Source organism: Cardiocondyla obscurior, linkage group LG25, assembly GCF_019399895.1.
Source record: "Cardiocondyla obscurior isolate alpha-2009 linkage group LG25, Cobs3.1, whole genome shotgun sequence".
NCBI lineage: Eukaryota > Metazoa > Arthropoda > Insecta > Hymenoptera > Formicidae > Cardiocondyla > Cardiocondyla obscurior.
Genome location: NC_091888.1, coordinates 2,417,590 through 2,441,343, shown reverse-complemented (window position 1 = coordinate 2,441,343; position 23,754 = coordinate 2,417,590). Strand labels below are relative to the sequence as shown.

Here is a 23,754-nt window from a genome sequence, read left to right as displayed (position 1 = left end):
TATATCACATTTATGGAATGTAAATATGATATTCTGTTTTGTGCGTATAATAATTTTACAAATTAAAAATAATTTTATTTATCGCTTTTATATATTTTATTTAATAAATTTTTATTTTATTTTATTGAATATTTGTGTATATAAATTACGGCAAATTAGATAAAATACTTATTGCAATATGTAGAATATAAAAATGTAATAGGTCCTCATAATGTAAAAAAATAAAAAAATAAATAAGTAAATAAATCATTTACATAAAGCTGAATTCCGGAAAAAGCATGATGTTTGGGTGCCACACGTATTGTAAATAAATGTGGCACCTAAACATGAAGCTTTTTCCGAAATCCAGCTTTATGTAAATGATTTAATACTATTTTATGATCGATCTTCAGTTCTTGAGCGATGCTGCGACTGCTAATATGGCGGTCTACTTCGAACATTTCCATAATTTTATCGCTGTTTTCGATAACGGGCCTTTCTATGCGAGGTGCGTCTTTAACGTCGAAATTACCGCAACGGAATCGACGAAACCAAAATTGCGCGTAATTAACTGTCACAGTAACAAGACCATAAACATCATTTACAATTTTAACCGCCTGGCTCACGTTTTCACCTTTATCCAAGAAAAATTGTAAAATATAGCGAATTTTCTTCTTATTGCCGTCCATCTTTCTTACGCTGTAAATCACAACAAAGTCGACTAACCACCAAACTTTTGAAGAACTTTTCTTTAGTACGGAATGCCACTTCTAAAAAGTATGAACATGACGCTAGACGATTAAGGGGAAGCTAAAGCCGTCGCCGAACTTGCACGGCGTCGATATGACAGGCCAAGCGCAAATTCCGTACCGGAACGTGGCGACATCTGGAGCCTTGTAATACGCGTACATATAAGAATGACAGACTTTTGCCTGTTTGCTAGCTTTGCCTGCTTGTCTATCCTGTCCTGTCCATCTTGATGACCATGTGCAAAGAGGAATCATATTTTGTATAAATAATATGTTACAGCGTAATAAACAATTTATTTATAAAAAATATGATTTTTCTGTGCACATGGTGTTATAAAAAAAAAAATATTTTTTAATTAGAAATAAAAATTATAAGTACGTACATAACCGGACTCGAACCGGCGCTTGCACGGTCGTCAAGTTAGCAGGTCCGCTGTTAGCCGTTACGCTACAAAGATATTTTAATAGTTTAGGCGAAGTTACTGGTACTTGTATGGCAATAGTACCATTTGAACCTTTACCAAAAATGTGTGTAATAATCAGCTAGATTATTGAAAGATTGAATATTCTAGCTGTCTAATTCACATATTTAGTGTAAATGTTGAAATGCTACTGTGTCAAGTATCAACCATGGTACTTTCCACTTATAAAAGTCATAACTTATTTATTCATGTATGTAGCTGATACCAGAAGCAAAATATGTATAATATATACATTCTTATAAACGGATTGAAATATATGTTTAATCCGTTTATAAGAATGTATATATTATACATATTTTGCTTCTGGTATCAGCTACATACATGAATAAATAAGTTATGACTTTTATAAGTGGAAAGTACCATGGTTGATACTTGACACAGTAGCATTTCAACATTTACACTAAATATGTGAATTAGACAGCTAGAATATTCAATCTTTCAATAATCTAGCTGATTATTACACACATTTTTGGTAAAGGTTCAAATGGTACTATTGCCATACAAGTACCAGTAACTTCGCCTAAACTATTAAAATATCTTTGTAGCGTAACGGCTAACAGCGGGCCTGCTAACTTTTGACAACCGTGCAAGCGCCGGTTCGAGTCCGGTTATGTACGTACTTATAATTTTTATTTCTAATTAAAAAATATTTTTTTTTTTATAACACCATGTGCACAGAAAAATCATATTTTTTATAAATAAATTGTTATGGCGCTGTAGCAATTTATTTATAAAAAATATGATTTCTCTTTGCACATGGTCATCAAGATGGACAGGACAGGATAGACAAGCAGGCAAAGCTAGCAAACAGACAAAGGTCTGTTCTTCTTATATGCACGCATGTATGTACAACGCTGCCATCTATCCTGTGACGCCGGAACTAATCTTGCTCGTTTTTTGTGACATTTTTACCAAAATGGCACATGCTGACCCGTGCACATTTTGCTAAATCGTAAATTCGACTATTCTTTTTTGTTAGCCTTCGAATCGTAATTTCAAGTGCGCCATTCTTTTCCTTGATGTTTCAGGAATTCCGGCCTGGTCTCTGTTTGTGCGTCTAAGCGATATAACCTATGCAGTAAATAAATGTTTCGTAGGTGAACACATAAAAAATAATTTTTTTGCATAATTTATATCAAACTGACCAGACCGGTATTCATAAGCGTGCGTACTTTAATCCTGGAGAAGGATTTTTCATTCCGTTCAGCCGTTTAGAAAAATAGTCGAATTTACGATTGCGTGGTAAAACAGGAAGGTTTAGCTTCCCCTTAATACATTACGTGATATGTCATTAAAGCCATCTAGTGAACAAATAATGGATTACTTTTTCCCCAATCTTTACCGACTTTCGTACATTATGAGGACTGTATTTAAAATTATGCATAACGCACATTATGAGGACCTATTACATTCTTAAATTCTGTATATCGCAATAACTGTCTCATTTAACTTGCTGTATTTTACATACAGGAATATACAGTAAAGTAAAATGTTAAACAAATAAAATATATGAGAGTCTTAAATAAAATTATTTATATTTTTATACAATTAATATACATAGTTTATATAACGATATTTTAAGCTACATTCTATAAAGCATATATGCACGCATATGTCACAGTGAACATCGAGTACATTGAAGACAAATGCGCATATATGCCCTTTCTTGAACGCAGCTTTAAGATTTTGTTATACCGAGTGTTTGATGTAAGATTTTGTTCCCGGTAATTGTAGATAGATATTGGGAATACAAATCGAAAAGTCAGATATCATTTCGTAAAATTCGTAACCGTTACCGAGTAAGAAATTACTGAATTTTGACGAATTGGCGCGGAGCATGTAATGAGTCTGGCGCGACAGGTGAGAGCGGGTGGGTCTTAGAAAGAACGGTGGTTAAACCCCGCGCGACAGTTGTCTATTACACCACGCGTTGACTTTTCCCACCCTCACCTCACAATTGTCGCGCGGCGTTTAACCCCTGTTCTCCCCCTAAGACTTACCCGCCCTCACCTGCCGCGCCCGACTTATTACATGCTTCGCGCCAATCCGTCAAAATTCAGTAATTTCTTACTTGGTAACGGTTACAAATGTTACTAAATGATATCTAACTTTTCGATTTGTATTCCCGATATCTATTTACAGTTACCGGGAACGAAACCTTACATCAAACAGCTTGTATAAGTACACTAATTGTGGAAAATTAAAATTATTTTCTAATGCTACTATACATATAGAGTGAGTCACTTAACGTGACTACTACAAATTCCTCTTAAATTACTAATATAAAATGTTTTGTACCAAAAATTAAATTACATATATTGTGACATAAAATGCTTTAGTTTATTTTCTGTTATTTTGTTTTTTTATTGAGATATCAAGATCACCTTCTGTTAAAAGATTACATAATAATTTATCATGCCACCGCCGCGGGGCAGCATCTCGTTGCCGATCGCCGGCGACGGATCAATGTCGATCCGTCGTTCGATTACCGCCTCCGATTCTCGAAGGCGTTGCCGACTCGAGTCTTATCATTGTCGTCTCAGCTGTGCAAAGGTTCGCCTCGTGTGCATCAAGAATTCAGTGTGCTTTTCGCGGATTTTCCACTCATCGTTGGTCGACTCATTTCTTTGTTCTTTTGTGCAAGCTCATCAGAATTATCGCCGTGTGCAACTCTGGAAGACTCACCGATAGAAGCAACGAGAAGAAATTATTCTGCAACACGAAGCGCGTTGAATTTCGTGCTCAGTATCTCATTTGACTTCGCAGCTGATACCTGTGATAATTAATATAATTACGTGTGGAGAGACATTCATTGCGAACTCGATTAATTAGATAGTTTATTTCAGTGTGTACTCATTCAAAAACTCATCGTGAAAATCTCATCTCGCGGCCACGTGCGTGTCGCGTTGTCTCTGAGTGACTCGCTCCAATACGAAGGACTTCACCCGCCCTCTCGTCGTTAAGAGTACCGGCCACGACCGCGTTGCCATCCCCGCAGCTTATACTCATTTGTATTCCCAATTTTTATACACTTTTCGTTTTTTTAAAGAATGATAAATACACTTGTCCAAATTTCAATAAAACATCTAACGCTGAGTTATGATAAATACAGAACACATAATTCAATGTTTTTCAAAGCGTGAGTGTTGCATAATTTTAAATATAGTGTTGCGCCCGTTCCCGGTTTTGGCGCGCGGAATCGCCGTGAAGGCGGACGCGCCTGAAGACGGTTTGGATCTTTAATAGTTAGTTAAGCTGTTTCGGGTTGCTAGGGAACAGCTCGATGTAAATAGTTGTCAGTCAGTCTTCTTGGTGACATAACCAAAAACGGACGTGTTCTTTGAATAAAGCAGATTTGTTACTCTTTTTATAAGAAAGAGTCTTGTTATTTCCGCGCGAGTGTTTCAAGTGTGAGGGAGTGAGTGCACAGTGGTGTCGGCGTACAAATTCAGGGAGCGGCGTAACAATAGTTTGCATAATGTAAGAAAATTGACGAACACCTTAGTACTACTGGTAATATGCAACAATACATATTAAAATATTACCAGAACTGTCTCATTTCTATATTAATAAAAAAGGACAAGAACTGTATTTATTATGGTGTCAGTTCTGTGAACAAAGAGAAGCTAAAACTAATTTTGCGGGAATTTTTTGTAGGTCCTCAAAATTATCGTTGTAACCATTTTTTAATTTTTAACTATATTCTGTCTGCTATAATGCATATTTAGTTAGTTTTTTAATCAGAAGTATAAATTTATATTAAAAATGGTTATTATATATACAGGGTAGTCCATTTAAATTGAGACATTAAAATATCTCAGAAACACTGCGCTGAATCGAAAAATGTTTCACACAAAAGTTGTATGTTTTCGAAGAGGACGATCGGTGGTGACTTTGAGTTTAACCTTAAGTTTGACCTTGATGTCGAATTTTTAAGTCATTTAAAGGTCAACTTTAAAATCTTAAATGGAAACCCCAACTTTTTATTGCAGATTTTTATTCTTCATCGAAATGTAAGTAACTTTTGTCTAAAACATTTTTTTGAAAAAAGTCAACTTATGTTTTTAAAATGTTCTTGAACTATTTTCAAAAGTCATCTTCAAGATCATTTTAATGCTATAAGATGACATATTTCGGAAGAATGTTTTATACAAATGTTGTGTGGTATAGAGTGAGACATATTGTCATATTATTGGTTTGACCTTTAGATGGAATATCAAGGTGAAATAAAGATCAACTTTATATTTAATCTTTATTTCACCTTGACATTTCACCTGAAAATCAAACCAATAATATCACAATATGTCTCACTCTATACCACACAACTTTTGTATGAAACATTGTTCCGAAATATGTCATCTTATAACATTAAAAAAATCTTGAAGGTAACTTTTGAAAATAGTTTAAGGACATTTTAAGAACATAAGTTTACTTTTTTCAAAAGAATGCTTCAAAAAAAGTTATTTACTTTTTGATAAAAAATAAAAATCTGTAATAAAAAGTTAGGGTTTCCATTTAAGATTTAAAAATTGACCTTTAAATGACTTACAAATTCGACATCAAGGTCAAATTCAAAATCACCACCGAATGTCCCCCTTGAAAACATTCAACTTTTGTATGAAACATTTTTCGATTTAGCCCAGTGTTTCTGAGATATTTTAATGTCTCAATTTAAATAAGACTACCCTGTATATACAGGGTGTCCCGCTTTAAGTGTACACCACCGCGGATTTAGGAAGATATTGGAAATATAAGTAAAAAAGTCCTATACTATTTTGGAAAATTCTCAACCGTTATTGAGAAAAAAATTAAAATGTATAAAATGATTAGGCGTAAGAGGGACAAGGAAGCTACACGTGAGTGAGCGCGATATTCAACGGCGCCATTCCTAGCCATTCGCCTGTCGCGCTCACTTGCCCGCAGCTTCCTTGTCGCTCTTGCGCTAGACAAATTAATTTTTTTCTCAATAACGATTGAGAATTTTACAAAATGTTAAAGAACTTTTTTATTTATCTCCCTAAGACCTACCTATCTGTATAGGATCTTACACATGGGCTAAGACACCCTGTATATATACAGGGTGTTCGGTATAAGGTGTTCTTCCAGTAAACCATGAGTAGATAGGAAGAATACAAGTCGAAAAGTCCAATACCATTTTCCGAAATTCGTAATAGTTACCGAGTAAAAACGTCACAAAGTTTTAGCAAAAAGCGCGGAGAAGGAAGCGCGGGAGGCGGGGTGCGCGGGCGGTTAGGAGAGAAAGTGGGGAAAAGCTCCTCGCGACTACTGTCGCGCGGTGGGGGGAGGCGGAGCCAACGCGTGGTGAGACGGGAAGGCTTTCCGGGGGAAAGCGGGTATCAAAACGAGCGTTTTCCTAAAAGATCTTTAATTAACAAATTCATATTTTTTACAAAAATGCAAATTATCAAGTAACGATTGTTGCTATCTACTAAGGGTTACCGATACTTTGTTTAAAAGTTAAAAAAGTCATTTTAATTGTTTAAACAATTGTTTTGTTGTAACCTGAGCAGCATTCTGAAGAATGTGCTCTGGTTGCAAACCATTCCAGAAATCGCCCTGCAATTTTGCCATCGGGCAAGGACCTCGGGATTATCGCCCGATGTCGAAATAGGGCGATGAACCTGTATATAATAATTAGAATAAGCCCGTGCGGTTGACGAATCTCTCCGGTCAACCACCGCGACCGAAACTCGCTGAGGTTGCAACTTGGCGTAGTATATGAGCGACGGCTCGGAAGCCATCGCAGGCATTCTTATCAGAAGTAACGCGACGCGTATAAAGTGTAACAACAGGCAAATAAGAAGTGCAACACATTTGAGGAAGAAGATTTATTTCACCCACACCCGGCTCTTCTCTGGTGTGGCGAACGTTCCGGCAAACGGATCCGCAACCGCACCGTACCACGGTGTAACAAATTTGGTGGCAACGGTGGGATCCGCCCTCCGGAACTCAGGCTCGCCCTTAGCCACTATCCTGAACGGCCGAGAAGTGTGGAACGTCTGCAACAGAAAGCAACTGGGTAAGTTCATCCGCCGCTGGTATTCGAGGCCATCTCCGAGCAGCCCGATCAACGCGGCGAAGCAGCACCCAAGCAAAAACACCGGGAAAGCAAGCAACAGCCTACCCTGCGAAAACATGCGAATCCCTGGAATAGTGTAAGTTACACGACAAAGTATATGTAATTTATCCGCAATATAAATTGTATGTAAAAATATCCGTCTATGTCCGATGAAGACACTTATACGAGTCAAATTTTGTCTCGGCTCGCGTGGCTTCACAGTCCGGAAATGTCTGAACCGATGCATCCAATATTTACACGCCCCCCGCAATCCGCAGAAACAACACGAGAAATCTGCCGTAACAGGATGAGGCGCGCTTACGGTAACGGCGACGCAAGCGACGAGGAACAATCCGAATTCTCTAACGGAGTCTCGCTACCCGTTAGGCCAAGGGACGAGGCGACGAGTTCTCTCCGAGACGAGAACTTTCTCCTGCGCAGTTACCCGTCCCCTTTTAATTCGTTCGAGAGCGACCTTTTCGCAAACCAGAGAAACCATCTGATATATACCCTGACGAATAGTAGGGATAATACCGATACGAATTTAACTGTCAATGGGACGCCCGACGCGTCGAATCCCACAACCAACGCGACGTCAACCGAACCGCCGACTTTCCGTGACGGTACCATGGGCGAACCCGGAACTTCGAACCGGGCACAGTCCTCGCCGATTACACGAACTCGGGGCCTGGCACCAAGGGACGAGGCTTTCGAAACTCTACTGGACGCTATGCAATTAATGGTAACGCGTTTAGATCGGATTGAGAATGAGGGACTCGCGGAAAAATACGGCATCCGTTCGAATAGATCCCGCGACATATCTGTCCAAAGAACGAGGAACCGACGAGAAGATGTCCGATTTTCGCTAAATCATCCGCGGCATTACCTCACTCTGCAACACGTCATAAATTTTATTCCTCCGTTCGACGGAAACAAAAATAACGTCAAGAAATTTGTAAAAGCCTTTGAATACGCAGCAAAGAAAATCGACCCCGAAGAAGAAAACGAGCTGTTAGCCGCTATCCTATATACTAAATTAACGGGACGCGCACTGTCAAGATTCGAGTCTAAAAGAATTACCGACTTCGACCAATTTATTAAAGAAATAGAAGCTAATTACGTGCATCGACGTGGAACCGCGTACCTCCAGCTGGAGTTCAACCAGCTGCGTCAGCGATCGGGCGAGAGCGCTCAAGCCTTCGGTACGCGCGCGGATCACCTAGCGTCCGAACTTTACGACGCACTCAGCGAAGACGCCCATTATTCGGTCGATCAAAAACAGGGCATATGGGATTCACTGCAGAAGCAAGTCTTGCAGAATTTTCAAAACGACCTATTTCCGCATACCTCAATTATTGTACGTTCCCGCAACTATACTTCCCTGCAGGAAGCCATAGATGGGGCCACGGTCGAAGAGAGACAAAGCGGCATGGTTCCCCGCGGATTTATTGAAAGAAAGTTCGCGTATTTATCAGGGCGTCCACCTGTGCCGTCTTGCAAAAAATGCGGGAAACAAGGACACCAAGGTTTCGAATGTCGATCGAGTCGTTGCGCTCAACGTTTCAGCCTGCCCCGCGCGGAGCATTCTTCGCGATGCCATACGACGAATAAACACTGCTTGTACTGTGACAAGCCGGACCATATTCGCGAGGAATGTCGAAAATTAAAACGAGACACCGAATCGCGTTCCGCAAACAGACACAACGGCCGGTCGGATTTCCGACAGTCACGATTGGCTCCGGTATCATACACTACCGCGAAGAATTACACGCGTCAAGACACGGTGAGCAACACGCGACACAAAAACAAAACACACGTCCCGGAAATATGACCGGTTAGCGCGTATCAGATATCCCATCTGACCGGGGGAGACGCGAATCGACATCTCGATTTGGTCACTCTTAACGTGCAGGAATCAGAAGACAGAAAATATACTTTCTTACTCGACACCGGAGCCGCCGTCACCCTCATTAAAGTCGGTAAACTAAGAGGAGACACCCCGATATACATGGAGTCTACGGCATTAACCGGTGTGACCGGCCACCAACTTCGCACCATAGGAATCGCGAAGTTGACGATCCGGTTACGGGACCGATACATTAATCATAGCGTGCACGTCGTGTCCGATGCATTCCCCATAAATTACGAAGGATTTTTAGGCATGGACTTCTTGAAGGCACATCCCACAGTATGCGACGTAGAGAAGAGTCAATTAATAATCCACAAGGTGCCGATCAAGTTACAGCCGTACACGCGAATCACGTTACCGCCACGAAGCGAAACTTTTGTACAAGCCGTTACGAGCCACAATCAAATAGGAATAGTCTACGCAGAAGAACCAAAACCCGGAGTTTTTATCGGCAGCTGCCTAGTAAAACCGGAAGAAAATACTTGCAAAATTAGCGTACTAAATATTACAGAGAAGCCGATAAAATTAAATACTCCATTCGTACAAATAAAAGCCGTGCCATCCGAATGCTTGGTCAGCGCGCTCGCGATACCCGACACGTCGCGAACGGAGAACGTGCTGAAGCGACAGGAATGCGTACGCAAACTACTGCAAGTAGCGCATCTAAATAAAGAAGAGAAAGATAAGGTAACCGAAATATGCCAAAATTTTTGCGACATCTTCTACCTCGAGGGAGATCATTTATCCTGCACGACTTCCGTATCGCACGAGATTGTAACAGAAGCAAACGCCCGACCAATCAATTGTCGCCCGTATAGATTACCGGAGAAACATAAGTCGGAAGTAAAGGAACAAGTAAAGAAAATGCTACAAAACAACATTATACGACCAAGCTCCAGCCAATGAAATGCACCGATACTGGTAGTGCCCAAGAAAATTGATGCTTCCGGAAAACAAAAATTACGAATCGTCGTTGATTTCAGGAAGTTAAACGATATTACTATAGGCGACTCCTTCCCGATCCCAAATATGAACGAAATCCTTGACCAATTGGGCAACGCAAAGTATTTTACTACACTGGATCTAGCGTCCGGGTACCATCAGATCCCAATGCATAAAGATCATTGAGCAAAAACTGCATTTTCGACGCCTGAAGACCACTACGAATTCAACCGTATGCCATTCGGACTGAAAAATGCACCGGCCACATTCCAGAGGATGATGAACTCAGTGCTATCGGGTTTACAAGGAATTAAATGTCTCGTATATTTAGACGACATTGTCGTGTTCGGGCCTACGTTGGACGAACATAATAAAAGATTGGAAGAAGTATTTAAGAAATTACGCGAAAATAATCTTAAATTACAGTCGGACAAATGCGAGTTTCTGCGCAAGGAGGTACTATACTTGGGACATTTAATAACTAAGGATGGCGTCCGACCTAACCCGTCAAAAATTTTCCAATTCCCAAAAAAGTAAAAAACGTACAGTCGTTCATAGGGTTGGCCGGTTATTATTGCAAATTTATTGAAAATTTTTCGAAAATTGCAAGACCGCTATCCGCACTTACAAAAAAAGACAAAAAATTCAAATGGAATATCGAGCAACAGAACGCGTTTGAATTATTAAAAGAAAAGCTTACGACAGCATCAGTGTTAAGTTATCCGGACTTTACACAACCGTTCATTATCACGACGGACGCGTCAGATTACGCCATAGGAGAGATAATTTTACAAGGCGAAATAGGAAAAGATCACCCGATCGCGTTTGCAAGCTGTATATTAAATAAAGCGGAAAGAAATTATAGCACCACGAAAAAAGAATTATTGGCAATCGTCTGGGCCGTAAAACATTTCAGACCGTACGTTTTCGACACATTATTCACGATCGTAATAGATCATAAGCCTTTAACGTGGTTGTTCAACGTAAACGACCCCGGATCAAGATTAATTAGATGGAGATTACAACTCGAAGAACATAATTACAAAATTGTACATAAAGATGGGAAAAGTAATACCAACGCCAATGCTCTGAGCAGGAATCCACCAAATCAAGAATGCGAACGTCAGGTGAACACGTGCCAAGAAAGAAGAGAGTATACAGAAGAAGAAAAGACAAACCTATTACGCGAGTATCACGACATACCAACGGGCGGCCACCAAGGTGTCAGTCGCACGCTGCAACGCATCAAATTACACCACGACTGGCCGGGATTAAGCAAGGACGTGGAGAACTATATTAAGTGCAAATATTGCAAGCGAAATAAATTAAGTAAAAAGACAAAAATGCCACTGGTAATCACCGACACACCGAAAAAACCATTCGAGAAATGTGCCCTAGACGTAGTAGGTCCCCTACCTCTGTCACACAACGGGAATAAATATATATTAACTTTTCAAGACGGACTAACAAAATTTAGTAAAGCGATTCTCGTACCAAATCAGGAAGCAGTAACAGTTGCGAAAGCATTCGTAACTAAAATCGTTCTAGAATACGGAATACCGGAGCGACCTCTCTCCGATCAAGGCACAAATTTCATGAGTGAAGTCTTTAAGAATATGTGCAAATTACTAAAAATTCATAAGATTCAAACAACGGCCTACCATCCAGAAACTAACAGAGCGTTAGAGCGTTCGCACCGAACATTAGCCGAATATTTGCGTCACTACATTGAACAAGATCAAACGGACTGGGACGAGTGGCTGCCGTACGCAATGTTCACGTACAACACTACGCCACATACAGCCACAGAATTCACCCCCTTCGAGTTAGTATTCGAACATCTAGCAACAATACCTACAGCTCTAACCACCGCACCAAAAACTACCTACTCATACGAAGACTACGCGCAAGAACTTCGAGAGAGATTGCGGGCCACTAACCACCTAGCGCGCGAACATGCCAAAGGTGAAAAAATTAAAGCTAAAATCACATACGACCGTAAATCCCGCGGACGCGAGTTTCAAGTAGGGGATTTAGTACTTTTATATGACGAATCCGTTCGCCGCGGACGATCGAAAAAACTGGACGCGTTATGGATAGGTTCGTATAAAATTACGGAAAATCACAGTAACGTAAATTACAGTATTAAAAAAAAACGAAGAACATTTAAAGTCCATGCAAACCGCCTAAAAGCGTTTATAGAACATTAAAAAAAAAAAAAAAAAACAAAGCAAGCAGAAACCAAGCAACACACAAAAAAAAATGCAAAAAACTTACCGATGAACTCGTCAGGAATAACCTCCACACGACGGGACTTCAAATCCCGACTGGTCTGCATCTTAAGTTTTGGCTCGGTCCGCAGTCAGAGCATTCTACGGGATCTCAAGGCGCTCTTGGAAGCGCATAGAACGCAGTTTCCCGGCTCATAACAAGCACAACACTCGACACAGTACATATTCACTAAAATATTAAAACACATAATTAAAAATTAAATTAACAAAAAAAAAAAATTTTTTTTTTAACCAAAAGTCTACGCACTCGTTAACCACACAAAAGAAAAAATAATACGTCCGTTATATACCAATTCCGGTAGCAGACTGAAGGAACGTTAGGAGACAGCACCGGCGAGAATCAAACCTGACATAAAATTAGCTAAATTGACACATTTTAATAACGTACCTGCGATCAGATTCAGTTCACGATACACTAGCACATAAACCAACTCACATATAAAATTACAGATTCTTGCTCACCATGGTAAAAGGGAAGAGTGAAATCGCGCCATTCGAAATAAAACCGTTCACACACGAACCCGGGCTATACTATGAAGATTGCGGACAACTTCAACTTTCGGATTCATCCTGGACAATCGCGATAATAACGAACACAGAAAATTTTACTACTAGATATCACAAAATACAAACACAAATGACAGAAGCAAAAAATAAGTGTATCAAAATCCGCGAAAAAAAAAACGGTGTAGTATTACAACAAAAATGTCACAATTTATTTTCTATAGTTTGTAAGCAAAATAATGAGGTTACAACCGCATTAAATAGATTAACGTCTCTGTACGAAAACCAAGGGTCAAAAAGAGGCCTACTAGATATTGTTACGCCCGGTATACGGAGCAGCATGAAGCTGCCGGCTCGCTCCGAGGTTTCGGTTCCCCGTTGCTAGGGGAACGAAGACTATTTATTATAGTTAAGAAATGACAGTTCTGCCCGTGACTTAATTCGGTGCGGATGTCTCTGTATTTGGTTAAGTCCGATTAAACCTTTATCGTTCCTTTTTCTAAACCCGTCTTCTTTTCTTTCGCGGAGCTCAGGCGCCGCGAGTGTGAGTGAGTGAGTGAAAGAGATGCGAACGCGGAGACGTTCGCCGACCCGTTCCCGGCGTAACATTTTGGGGGCTCGTCCGGGATGGCTACGCATACGGCGAAGAGGAGGCGATCCCGTCAGGAGGATCCTGCTTCGTCTGAGGCGGCGGCGTTTGAGTCGCTCCGTCAGGAGATGCGTCAGCTGCGGGTCGAGCAGGAGCAGAGGGAGGAGAGTCTGCGGGCCGAGATTCGTCTGCGTGATGATGCGATCACAAGGATGCAGAGCCGAATCCTGCAGCTAAGTCCCTCCAATAATTTTTCGCGCGTCTCCGGTGTTCTTCCGGCGGAGGGGGGCGCGAGTTTCGTTCCGGATGTCCCTCCGGTTGAGGGTGACGCGCGTTCCGTGTCCGGGTTGAATTTAAAATTAGATACGTATGACGGTTCCGTTCCATTGCGGGAGTTTTTCTCCCAATTTGATTTGATCGCTCGGGCGAAGCAGTGGGGACAGGAGGCGAGAACTGTTGCCCTTGTTTCTTGCCTTCGGGGCAGAGCGCGTTCGGTTCTTTGTACTTTTCAGGATTCCGAGGGCATGGGCTACGCGGAGCTTAGAGCAAAGCTCGAATTGTGTTTCGGGGAACCGCGGTCTTCTCAAAATTATTATTCTCTTTTTACAAATCGGAGACAGAAGGAAGGGGAGGATTTTGCTTCTTTTGGGACGGAATTAGAGCGGTTATCTCAGTTAGCTTATCCTGAATGTCCCTATGAAGTACGGGACAAGATCGCTTGTGCACAGTTTATTTCTGCGTTGTTAGATGGTAGGGTTAGGAGAACGCTGCAATTAGAAGGGATCTCTTCACTTAAAAAGGCGATCGAGAGATCGAAAGTGATCAAGACGATTTTCGGGGAATCTTTCGATAGGAGAGCGTCAGGTTTTCAGGGGCGCGCGAGTTCTTCTAGAAATTTTAATTCTTTTCGTTCGGAAAAGTCCAAGGGGGACGTTAAGGAAAACAAAGGAAAGGGGGAAAATTCGGTAAATCCTAGGAAGTATAAAGGGAATAAGTTTTCTCGGGAGACGAAGGGGGGGGCTCGAGGAGAGTGTTGGCTTTGTGGGAAGCCAGGACACTTCCAGAATCAGTGCCCTACCCGTAAGGAAAACTCGGAATAGTCGACCTCTTCGGGGGTCGACTAAAGGAAAGGGGGCCCGAGGGAGTTATTTTCCAGAAGAATCGGCTATTCTTCACGCGATTTTTGTGTCGCAGGAAAGATTAATGGTAGGAAATGTAATTTCAGGGTTGACACGGGCTCTGATATTACTATTTTGAGTTCTAGGTTTTTCGGAAAGGGGAATTCAGGTTTACAATCGCTTAGAGAGGGGCTAAGATTTCGATATCCTACAGAGGAAGATGTTTCTATTAGAGGAGAAGCTAAAGTTTCTATGGAGGTAGGGAAGTTTGCTCTTGAAATGAGCATGTTTGTAGCGGAGATTTTGGATGATTGCCTTCTCGGGGCGGATTTTCTGAGGAAGGTTGGTTTTTCCAAAATTTTTGATGAAGCTTTTAATTCTTGTCGGAATTCTTTGAGGGTGGCCAGAATCAAACAGACTTCCGGGGTGAATTCTTCTTTTCCTCAGAAGCTTTTTGAAGAAAGCTTAAAAGAATTAAATGATGAGCAGAAGAATGTAGCTTCTTTATTCTTTAGAGAATTCCAGGGGACATTTTCGGAGGAAATAGTTGCAGGGAATTGCGAATTAGTGAAACATAAGATTGATGTAGCGGACGCTCTTCCGATTAGACAGGTTCCTCGTCGGATTCCTTTTCGAATGAGGGATGAGGTTGATGGAATTATCGAAGATATGAAAAACCGTGGGGTAATTGAGGAGTCGCAAAGTCCTTGGGTTTCTCCAGCAGTTTTAGTCAAAAAGAAAGATGGGACAATTAGGTTCTGCGTTGATTATAGGAAAGTTAATGCGGTCACGGTAAAAGATTCTTTTCCTCTTCCGAGGATAGATGATATTCTAGATCGTTTGGCTGGGAATTCCTGGTTTGCTACTCTTGATCTTAAGAGTGGGTATTGGCAAATCAGGATGGATCCAAAAGACAAGGAGAAAACTGCTTTTTCCATAGGAAAAGAACTTTGGCAATTCACTGTCATGCCTTTTGGTCTCACAAATGCTCCGGCAACTTTTGAACGGTTTATAGAAAGGGTTTTGGAAGGGCTTCTTTCTAAGAGTTGTTTTGTATATTTAGATGATGTGATAGTTTTTGGAAGGAGTTTCGAAGGACTTATGGAGAATCTTAATGAAGTGTTTCTTCGTTTAAGAAAATTTAATTTAAAAATCAATCCAGGGAAGTGTGTTCTTTTTAGTAGGAAAGTTAAGTACTTAGGTCATGTGGTTTCTTCAGAAGGGGTAGCTACTGATCAGGAGAAAGTAGCAGCAGTGATAGATTGGCCAGTTCCTCATACGAAGAAGCAATTGAGAAGCTTCTTAGGTTTTTGCTCGTATTATCAGAGATTCGTGAAAGGTTTTTCTTCAATAGCAAAGCCACTTCATTATTTGACGGGAAATTTAGTGAAATTTTCTTGGACGAATGATTGTCAAGAGGCTTTTGAATCCTTAAAGCGGGCCTTAACTTCTCCTCCAGTGTTAGCGTTCCCGAAGAAAGAAGGTCAGTTTATTTTAGATACTGACGCTTCTGGAATAGGAATCGGGGCTGTTCTTTCACAGAAGCAAGGGGATGAGGAGAAAGTTATAGCGTTTTTCAGTCGGGTTTTATCAAAGTCTGAAAGGTATTATTGTGTTACTCGACGCGAGCTTTTAGCCATTGTAGATGCAGTCAAATCTTTTCGTCATTTCCTTTTAAGAGGGAAATTTTTAATTCGCACGGATCATATTTCTTTAAGGTGGCTCTTGTCTTTTAAGGAACTCGAGGGTCAGTTAGCTCGCTGGGTAGAAAGATTACAACAATTTCAGTTCGAAATTGCTTACAGGAAGGGGACTTTTCATGGGAATGCCGATGGTTTATCGAGACGGCTTTGTGAAGCGGAAAACTGTCGGTATTGTTTTAAGGTTGAGCAAAAAAGTCTTTCCGAGGGAGGTGAGACTGTGGCTCGAATAGTCTTCCAAGAAGAAGAGTTAGATCTTTGGAAGAAGGATCAGCGGGAGGATCCGAGTCTTAATGTTTTAATACAGGCGAAGGAGTCTGGAGAACGTCTTTCCCGTTCGGGATTTTCTTCTTCAGATACAACGGAAAGAGTTCTTAATTCATATTGGGATTCCCTCGTTTTAGAGAACGGAGTTCTTTATAAGAAATGGATAGCTCCGAATTTGAGGAAGGTGCTGTTTCAGTTAGTGGTTCCTCGTAAACGGATTAAGGGGGTTCTGGCTGATGCCCATGATTTTCCTTCGGTTGGGCACTTTGGAATCAACAAGACTCTAGATAGAATTCGGAAGCGTTTTTATTGGGTTTCTTGTAAACAAGATGTAGAAGATTGGTGTCGTTCGTGTTCGGTTTGTTGTTCAAAGAAGGGACCTTCCGGCAAAGGAAAATCTCCTTTGCAAATTTACAATGTTGGATCTCCGTTTCAGAGATTACAGATGGACGTTCTTGGTCCTTTTCCTATATCTTCTTCTGGGAATAGGTTTCTTTTGGTAATTGTTGATTGTTTTTCTAAATGGGTGGAAGCATTTCCAGTGAGGAATATTAGGGCAAGAACGGTAGCTGAGGTTTTTGTTAGAGAAATTATTTCGAGATTAGGAGTTCCTGAGGAAATACATACGGATCAGGGACGAAACTTTGAGTCCGGTCTTTTGAAAGAGTTGTTGAATCTTTTGGGGGTTAGGAAAACTAGGACTACTGCTTTACATCCACAATCGGATGGGCAGGTGGAGCGACAGCATCGTACAGTTTTGGAATATTTTTCAAAATTTGTTTCGGAAAATCAAAAAGATTGGGATCGTTGGATTTCAATGTTTTTGTTAGCTTATAGGTCTTCGAAGCATGAGGTTACTGAGGTTTCTCCGGCGGAGCTTTGTTTTGGCAGGGATTTAAGGTTACCGTTAGATTTGACGCGGGGAATGCCTCCTCAATCTTCTCAGTTTTCAGCTTCTCAAGGAGAGTTTGTTAGGGGTTTAAGACAAAGGCTTGATGAAATCCATTCTCAAGTCAGGAGGAAGATGGCGGTTAAGTCCTCTCGTGTTAAGGCATTTTATGACAAGAATGTTAGGGATATTTTATTCCGAGAGGGACAGAAGGTTTGGTTTTTTAATCCTTGTAGAGTTAGAGGTAAGGCTCCTAAATTACAAAGTAATTGGGAAGGACCTTACTTGATTTTGAAGAAGTTAGGGGAGGTGGTGTTCTGTATTCAGAAGTCGCTTAAGCATTGAAAAAAAGTCGTTCATGCGGATAGGTTGGCTCCGTATTTTGAAAGGAAAAATTAAATGGATTTTGGGGGCCGTGTTTGTTTTTTTGGGGGGAAAAATTGTTTTTTTTTAGATACTGCTTTTCTTATTTTTTTCTTTTGAGGAGGAGTTTAACTAGACGGGGAAGAAGGAGAATTTTCTTCAGGAGAGACGTGTTCCGCCCCATTTCGAGATGAAGGAAGACTTTTCGTTAAGAAGACTGTTTTTCCCATGGTTTTTGATCAGTGGTTTTCCATGGGACGAAGGGCTAATGCCAGAACAGAAACTTGGGGAGACCTTGAGTCGGAGGGTCCACAGAAAGTTATGCCCCCCCCTTGTTTGAAGATTTTAATTTCGAGAAGAGGAACAGCGGAAGCGAGCTGAAAGCCAAGGACGGAAATATCTTCGCGCTGAGGGAGATTCTTCGCGTCGTTTCGTGGTGTTCGGGAACTTGGACAGGAGTCCAAGATGGAACAGGAAGCCACGGAGGCCCCCCCTGATTGTCGGGGCGACAATCTGGAGGAGAAGGGGGGGGGGCAGTGTTACGCCCGGTATACGGAGCAGCATGAAGCTGCCGGCTCGCTCCGAGGTTTCGGTTCCCCGTTGCTAGAGAAACGAAGACTATTTATTATGGTTAAGAAATGACAGTTCTGCCCGTGACTTAATTCGGTGCGGATGTCTCTGTATTTGGTTAAGTCCGATTAAATCTTTATTGTTCCTTTTTCTAAACCCGTCTTCTTTTCTTTCGCGGAGCTCAGGCGCCGCGAGTGTGAGTGAGTGAGTGAAAGAGACGCGAACACGGAGACGTTCGCCGACCCGTTTCCGGCGTAACAATATAATAGGTTCAGCCGCGAAAACATTGTTCGGTGTAATGGATGCAGAAGATGATAGGCGAATTACAATTATTAAATGCAAATCAACAGACAATACAACACGTAGCAAAAAACCAAATTAAAATAATCAACAGTACGATTGGTCATATACAGAAATTAGAAACTATACTCGAGCACCACGATCGCATTGTGATGAATGCAACGACATTCCTGAGTCAGCAATTAGATAAAGTAACGCAACAGCTAGAGGTAACCGAATATATGAACAACCTGAGAATACTGACAAATGACTTACTGACCGACTTACAGGACACGATTGACTTTATTACTCACGCAAAAACAGGAATATTGAACGCTCGATTATTTCCGATCAACGACATAATCTCAGAATTATTAGAAACCACTTTGCATTTATCAAGAGGAGCCCATTTCCCCTTCAAAATAAATCAAATAAACTGGAACACCATTGAAAAATATTGTTCATTCAATATGAATTATCAAAGCTATTATACATTCGTAGCAGTATTAAAATTCCCAATGGTAAACTACGTTAATTACAGCCTAAAAAAGGTTACCGTATTCCCTGTACACGACCACTCGAACTTATTTAAAATAATTAAAACCATCGATGAATATATAGCAATAGATAATGATAATGATAAGTACATAATATTAAGCGCAGAAGAACTTACAACCTGCAAAAATAATCGCGATAACTTCGTATGCGAAAATAACTACCCATCATATCAAGTATCGAATAACGTACCATGCGAAATCACCGCACTAATAGAACCAGAAATGCGACCAACGTCATGCGAAACGCGATATATATTATCAAACGTAAGCTTGTGGATAACATTGAATGAACCCCAAGCATGGATCTATTTCACAGTAGACACACAATTAATACAATTACGCTGTAAAGATAGGCCAGTAAAAAGGGCGAAAATAAGCCACACAGGCATAATTAAAATAAACGGCGTGTGCTAATTAATCACGCTAGACATCACCATACAGACGCATTCCTCGATGGGGGGGAAAGGAAATACGCACGCATATTCCCACCTACAATTTCACACGCATCAACACGTACGAATAACACCACAGCCATTACTAACGCACTTAGGCAGATTCAGCGTGAACCTGTCATAAGAAATCAGCGCGAATTGTTACAATTAAGAGTAGACTTAGACGAAATAAATAAAGACCTAAAAAATAATTACCACCTTGCGAATACAAAAATATTAATATATTATACAACAGGAGCAAGCGCAATATTAAATGTAATTACGATAACTGTATTCGCCGTTGTATTAATTTTAAGAAAATGTAAAAATCGTGAACTTTCGGCCAAGCTGCAACCATAAAAAGAAAGGAGTTGAGAAAAATACGAACCCCGACCCCTTTCTCCCCAAGGGGGGAGGAATGTTGTAACCTGAGCAGCATTCTGAAGAATGCGCTCTGGTTGCAAACCATTCCGGAAATCGCCCTGCACTTTTGCCATCGGGCAAGGACCTCGGGATTATCGCCCGATGTCGAAATAGGACGATGAACCTGTATATAATAATTAGAATAAGCCCGTGCGGTTGACGAACCTCTCCGGTCAACCACCGCGGCCGAAACTCGCTGAGGTTGCAACTCAGCAAAGTATATGAGCGACGGCTCGGAAGCCGTCACGGGCATTCTTATCAGAAGTAACGCGACGCGTATCAAGTGTAACAACAGGCAAATAAAAAGTGCAACACAATTGAGGAAGAAAATTTATTTCACCCACACCCTCCTCTCTGGTGTGGCGAACGTTCCGACGAACGGACCAGCAACCGCAACGTACCACGGTGTAACAGTTTAAACAATTTTTTTTGCAAAAAAGTCACTCATCGGATTCGGTCGTCGGATGATATTGTGATTGACACAGTATAGTTCGTTTTTCCAAATTGACATTTTTCTTAATTAACAAATGGATATCTTGGAAATCGAGTATCCGATTTTCATAATTTCTTTTTTAACAACATTACAATATCGTCCGGTGACCGAATCCGATGAGTGACTTTTTTGCAAAAAAATTGTTTAAACAATTGTTTAAACAATTAAAATGACTTTTTTTTAACTTTTAAACAAAGTATCGGTAACCCCGAGTAGATAGCAACAATCGTTGCTCGATAATTTGCATTTTTGTAAAAGATATGAATTTGTTAATTAAGGATCTTTTACGAAAAAGCTCGTTTCGATACCCGCTTTCCCCCGGAAAGCCTTCCCGTCTCACCACGCGTTGGCCCCGCCTCCCCCCATCGCGCGACAGTAGTCGCGAGGAACTTTCCCCCACTTTCTCTCCCTACCGCCCGCGCACCCCGCCTCCCGCGCCTCCTTCTCCGCGCTTTTTGCTAAAACTTTGTGACGTTCTTACTCGGTAACTGTTACGAATTTCGGAAAATGGTATTAGACTTTTCGACTTGTATTCTTCCCATCTACCCATGGTTTACGGGAAGGACACTTTATACCGGACACCTTGTATATACAGGGTGTCCCAGACATAACAAAGAATACTGGGAGGATAGATAGAATTGATTGAGACAAGTAGAAAAGTCCTGTACCATTTTGCAAAATTCTCAATCGTTATTGAAAAAAAAATTAAAATGCATAAAATGTATAGGCGTAAGAGCGACAAGGAAGCTGCGCGTGAGTGAGCGCGACAGGCGAATGGCTAGGAATGGCGCCGTCGTCTTTCGCGCTCACTTACGCACAGCTTCCTTGTCGCTCTTACGCCTATACATTTTATGCATTTTAATTTTTTTCTTAATAACGATTGAGAATTTTGCAAAATGGTACGGGACTTTTCTACTTGTCTCAATCAATTCTATTGTTACGTCCACGCCCTTTTTAATTTCTTTCTTTCCAAAACATTCCGAATCCACAAAGATGACTAACAATAAATGAAAGGTCAAGTGGATTGTTTTTAAGAAAAGAGTTATTATCTATAACAACGGAAAATTCGGAAAAGTGAATCAGACGGCCCTACGATAAGCGGTGCGCACGGAACGCGTAAACAACGCCCTTTTGAATCGTATAAAAAGCGCGAGCGGGCGGAACATTCATTCATTCTCAAAAAGTTTCTCGGCACCTGCCATTTATTCTAACCGCGCTTCGTGTGACTATTCCGAGTGCTCTGAATCGAAAGACGAACTAACCGATCCGCTAGTTGCTCAAATCAACCAATCCGCTAGCCGGTCAATTCCGCCGATACTCCGGACACCGGTCGCACAAATTCGCCGATCCACCTGCAGGACGATTAGACGCCAAATCATATTTCGACGCTTGATCCGCCTGTATTTAAACTGCTTAAGTAGTAAGTCGAATTCTCACTTTTCCGAATTACCATTTTCTATATTATTTTTAAAAATTGGAAATCGTTCATTTATAGTGAGCCGAACGCAACCACGTTCTTCCGCGGAATCTAATAATTATTCGTCGGACTACGAGTACTTACTCGTTGAATTAAAAAGGAGACTTCCTATGCCATGCGGCGGAAGTTACGACTGTAAAGTGTGCTACCCCGAGCTCCGACTGTACGCGGATTATTGCGAGGTCCAAGGCCCTTCATATTCTGCAACTCCGATCGCGTCACCTCACCGCCTTCCTTCGTTTGCTTCTCGTACTTCTCCTCCGGTTCCTCTCCCAAGTTTTTTACATTCTTTCTCTTCTCCTTTCTCTCCTTTGCCTAATCTCCGATACTGACATTTCCTTGATCAAGTAGCATCCACATATCCTCACCCGCCTCAAGAACCTCCGGAACCTCAATCCTTCCCTCCTCCAGCAGTCAAAACAGAATTATCCGATAACGATCCTGTCATTTACGTTTATCATCCCGATCATTCTATTCCCTTCGTACTCTCAGAATCGCACCTATCAAATTTCTTTTTCCCTCCAATTAATTAGCATCTTGTGGATTCCAATTTTAATACAATATTATTAGTTAAATTTGTAATTAACCTCACTTACGTAATTTTACGGAAATATATTTGTTATTGTTTTTTTTTTTATAAATTCGAGTTATCTGATTATTTTAGCTTTAAGTCGCACCGGCCCCATCCCTGATAACAGGTGATTCTTCTATCACCTTATCAAAATAAGCGGCCACCGATCACGCAGCTTAAATAAGACGTCGTATTGTCTCTCGAGACATTGACTCTTATCGTAGCTTTAGGTGTGAACGGTATCTCGAGTACACTATTTGTTGTGTATTTCGAGATTTTAAGGTCAAGTTACCCAGACCTGCCTCATCCTTTTTCTCCTATCTTAAACCTTCAGCGGCCTGGACGTGACACTATCTATCCTCCCAGTATCCTTTGTTATGTCTGGGACACCCTGTATATTTACGTTATACATTTATTTTTCATACATATAATTATGTTTTATATATTATAAGGATTATACATTTTATTATCTATACTAAGTATTATAAATTGTGAAATACATATTAAAATTTTTAGTTTTCGAGATTTACATTAGAAATATTTATATAAATAGAAGAAACAAGTCCATGTGAGACATTACATATTTTAAAGCAATAATTTTCAAGAAAATTAAAAAAGTTAATTAGCGATTTGGGATACTTAACATTAAATACATAATATGTTTTTAACAACATGTCCAAAGTTACAACCGCACGGTAGTGCCTCGCGCCAAGTATAGGCGCAGCGTACTACCGTGCCTATTATACGCGAGACGCATTTTAAGAAATTTGTACATGTTTGGATCTCGACAATAACTGAACCGATCGCTTTCTACATAGGTTTATTGTGTAGATTAGGATCGATTTATATCATAAAAGTGCTTTTATTTTTTCGCTACGTTTTCTACAAACGAAGATATCGCGATGTAAAGTTTGCTTACACAAGTAAAATCATATTTTATCGTCGTCATCGTCGTCAACGACAAAAATGTCCATTTCGTTTTCACGCCGCTAGATGGCGTGGATTGATTTATCGACTCTGTTTCATTTATCGACTGTGTTTATTGATGAGTGATGATCGCGTAATAAATATCTATTAAGGGGAAGCTAAACC

The 23,754-nt window shown here is 40.7% G+C and overlaps 1 protein-coding gene across 1 annotated transcript; it reads right to left on the bottom strand.

Annotated features, from left to right (window-relative positions):
• Positions 1-320: 320 nt before the first annotated feature.
• Positions 321-668, bottom strand: LOC139111726 (histone-lysine N-methyltransferase SETMAR-like). The gene has a single exon (XM_070672195.1). The coding sequence runs from the start codon at positions 666-668 to the stop codon at positions 321-323; it is 348 nt and encodes a 115-aa protein (XP_070528296.1).
• Positions 669-23,754: the final 23,086 nt, after the last annotated feature.

Bases quoted from the DNA above. Each gene is read 5' to 3' on its own strand.
- LOC139111726 (XM_070672195.1), bottom strand. From the start codon at position 668: ATGGACGGCAATAAGAAGAAAATTCGCTATATTTTACAATTTTTCTTG.